This window comes from Prunus avium, chromosome 2 (genome assembly GCF_965620075.1).
Source record: "Prunus avium chromosome 2, drPruAviu1.hap1.1, whole genome shotgun sequence".
NCBI lineage: Eukaryota > Viridiplantae > Streptophyta > Magnoliopsida > Rosales > Rosaceae > Prunus > Prunus avium.
In genome coordinates, this window is record NC_142285.1 from 32973869 (window position 1) to 32976786 (window position 2918).

The 2918-nt window shown below is 37.7% G+C and overlaps 1 protein-coding gene across 1 annotated transcript; it reads right to left on the reverse strand.

Annotated features, from left to right (window-relative positions):
- Positions 1–1218: 1218 nt before the first annotated feature.
- Positions 1219–2510, reverse strand: LOC110767025 (uncharacterized). Its single transcript, XM_021970449.2, has 2 exons — positions 1491–2510; positions 1219–1383 (listed from the first exon to the last, which is right to left on the reverse strand). The coding sequence occupies exons 1-2, from the start codon at positions 2492–2494 to the stop codon at positions 1347–1349; spliced, it is 1041 nt and encodes a 346-aa protein (XP_021826141.2). The 5' UTR covers positions 2495–2510; the 3' UTR covers positions 1219–1346.
- Between the last annotated feature and the right edge of the window lie 408 nt (positions 2511–2918).

Sequence of the window (2918 nt, forward strand, 5' to 3'; positions counted from 1 at the left end):
TTTGTAAAATTATTAAAGAATAAATTGTTGGAATATTACTTTAGTGTGTGTACCTAACTTTGAGCTACTGCAACTCTGACTTTGTATTTATTAAATAAGTTTGTAATATTTTTGGCTCTATTTCTATCATATCATGGTTATATGAGTTTGTTTCTATAACTATGGTATGATTCATGCCTTAATTAGGAGATAATCCCTATTTTTGAATCGGGAAGTGACACCACCCCATGCCCAATAGTGTGTTGTGATGTCATTTAGCTCCACGTCTTGCGACGCGATGTCTTCAATAGTCTAACAATGGGGTACTGGATATAGTGCATTATACGACTTAGAAGAGGACTAAGGAGAGTTGCTTGGTTAGTGCATTGAAGATTACAAGTCCCCAACCAAGAAGTACCTCTTTACTTGAGAACTTGGAGGAACTCTTGTTTATACCATATTTGACCAAGCAACTAGAAGCAACCCTAAAATTGACCATGAAGTACCTCTTTCAACTCTCCCACTAATTTTTTCTTCATTAGTATGAAGACTGTTGCAGCATCAAGAAAATACAGTCTGTCATATGCGAACACAACCACTTCTACAAAATTGAACATAAAGCAAAATAGAACAAATAAATATTTATGGCCTATTGTTCATCATTAAGCACAAATGAGTCATATTTGTACTGTTTTCAAGAAAGCCACACTATAATCGTGTCAGATTGTGCTCTTATACTTATTTTATTTGTGCCTTTGTTAGAGCAAGCTAATAATTTATGCAGTGCATTTAGTTTTGTTTTTCTGAGAAGATCAATATTCTGAGGCATAATTCTTTCTTTCACGTAGGTTTCAAACAAATTCCCAAAATCATTATAGTGTCCAGCAATTTGACACGTGATGGCTTCTATATCAGTTCCCATCCTAGTCCCAAAAAACCATTACAGTGTCCAACAAACAAACCAATTCAATCAAAATGACCAGCAGGTCTTGTTAGAAACTGAATAATCCAAACATCAGATAACAAATACAGGAGAAGCAAAAATAGAACCAGGTCAAAGCTTTAGCAAAAATAATCCATAAAAGACTAACACAGTACCATAATTTCCATCTCACTTTCGGAAGAATTAAGCCAAAATTATAATAAATATAAAATTAAAATAAGTTCAACAAAGACAAATTCAAATGTCTCAAACTAAGTTATAGGAAATAGGAAATTTTTTATTCTAGGTGGTGGCTATCCAAGGTTTTTATTAATAACATTTATGAGAAACCTTGTTATGCATATTTCCTCCTTCTTCAAGCTGCATATATGCATGGCTTCTATTTCGAGCTTCATGGCATTTATTTCTTCTTGTTTTGGTTGATTCATAATAGTCCAATGGGTTCATAATCCTCGCACTCACTGAGTCATAAGAATGAGAAACCTTGTTATAAACAAAATGCACCAGAATTCCTAGGTACAAATTAAATGTTATTGATAAAAACACAAGAAACGTGAAGGAAACTTACGGTGTGAAGCAAAAAACCAGATTGAACCATTCAGAGCCCTTGATATCCACAGAATGAACAAATGAGTCTATAGTCTTGATCATATGTTTTCCTCCTTTTCCAAGAACAATTTCAAACGTGGTGATACTAAGATATTGAACCTTGGGATGTGAATCACACCAGCCAGTCTGGACATAGAAAAAGTCATGGTTTCTCAAATGAACCAAATAGTGTGTCATCTCGTTAAGCCATGGCAGCAGCGGACGCGCGATATCAAGACCTTGCACTATAAACAGTTGCCTTAGGGAATATGAAATACCATTAACATCACATGGTTCCCCTATAAAGGAGAATGCTTTAATCTTTGCATCCCCATATAAGGCATAGATAGTCTCGTTTACGACCATGGCCCTCCCTTCGAAAAGAGGAGCACCATGAGCAGAAGTGTCAATTTTCACTCTATTCCAGTCCCTTCTACCCACGTGAAAAGCAACGACACTGAAACTCTCGTCCCTCAAGCCAGATAATGAAAATAAAATAACTCCATAACAAACGGCATAACCAGTCATTTGCATAGTGAGGTCATAATCATCATAAAATGGAAAAGAAGTCATTTGTTCCCAAACCTTATGATCGGGATTATATCTCCCGAAGGAGTGTCCCGTAACTGGTGAGAAGTATGACGAACATGCAAAATAATAAACCTTGCCATACGCACACACAATAGTTTCTAGTAAGTTAGAGGATGGGATAGGAGGAATAGATGAACATTTTGACCAACTCCTCGTGTCAACAATAAATCCACCATCTTTTCCAATGCAGTATAATTTGGAGTGGTTGAAAATCCGTGCAGCGTCAAGGCAACCCTTGCGGAACTTGGCAACTTGTCTAACTACTGGGGGTTCATGAGTGACTTCTCCTCTGTGTTTGAATTTCACTTCATAGACTGTATTAGTGCATTCTCTGTCCTCACAAGAAGACACGAATAAACATACAGATCTAGCTTCCTCTTGATTTACCATCATTGATGTTTGCTCCCAATCCTCGGGCAAGCTGAGAGAAGAGAGATGTATAGAACAAGTCAAGTTAATCATTTTTCAAAGATCTAACCTGCCTAGAGAGAATATATCTAGTAGAATTTTTTTTCTTGGGTCAAAATATCTAGTAGAAACTGGTTATTATTGTTGTAAAATTGGCTCACATTTAGTATGCAAGTGAAGGAAGAGGCGACCGGTCGCTGGGTATTTGCGACCGGTCGTTTTGAAGCAGATTCGAAGTCTGGAGGAGAAACTGGAAATCGTGACCAGCGACCGGTCGCAAAGTGCAAGCGACCGGTCGCTTTCAGACAGATTGCAATGCGACCGGTCGCCAGGAACGTGCGACCGATCGCCAGACGTGCTGTGTCGTTTTTCCATGCGTTTTTCAAGGTGCATTTCACATGTGTTGGTT

Coding starts and splice junctions, on each gene's coding strand:
- LOC110767025 (XM_021970449.2), bottom strand. CDS start 2,494: ATGATGGTAAATCAAGAGGAAGCTAGATCTGTATGTTTATTCGTGTCT. Junction 1,384..1,490: donor CTGGTTTTTTGCTTCACACC/GTAAGTTTCCTT, acceptor CTTATGACTCAG/TGAGTGCGAGGATTATGAAC.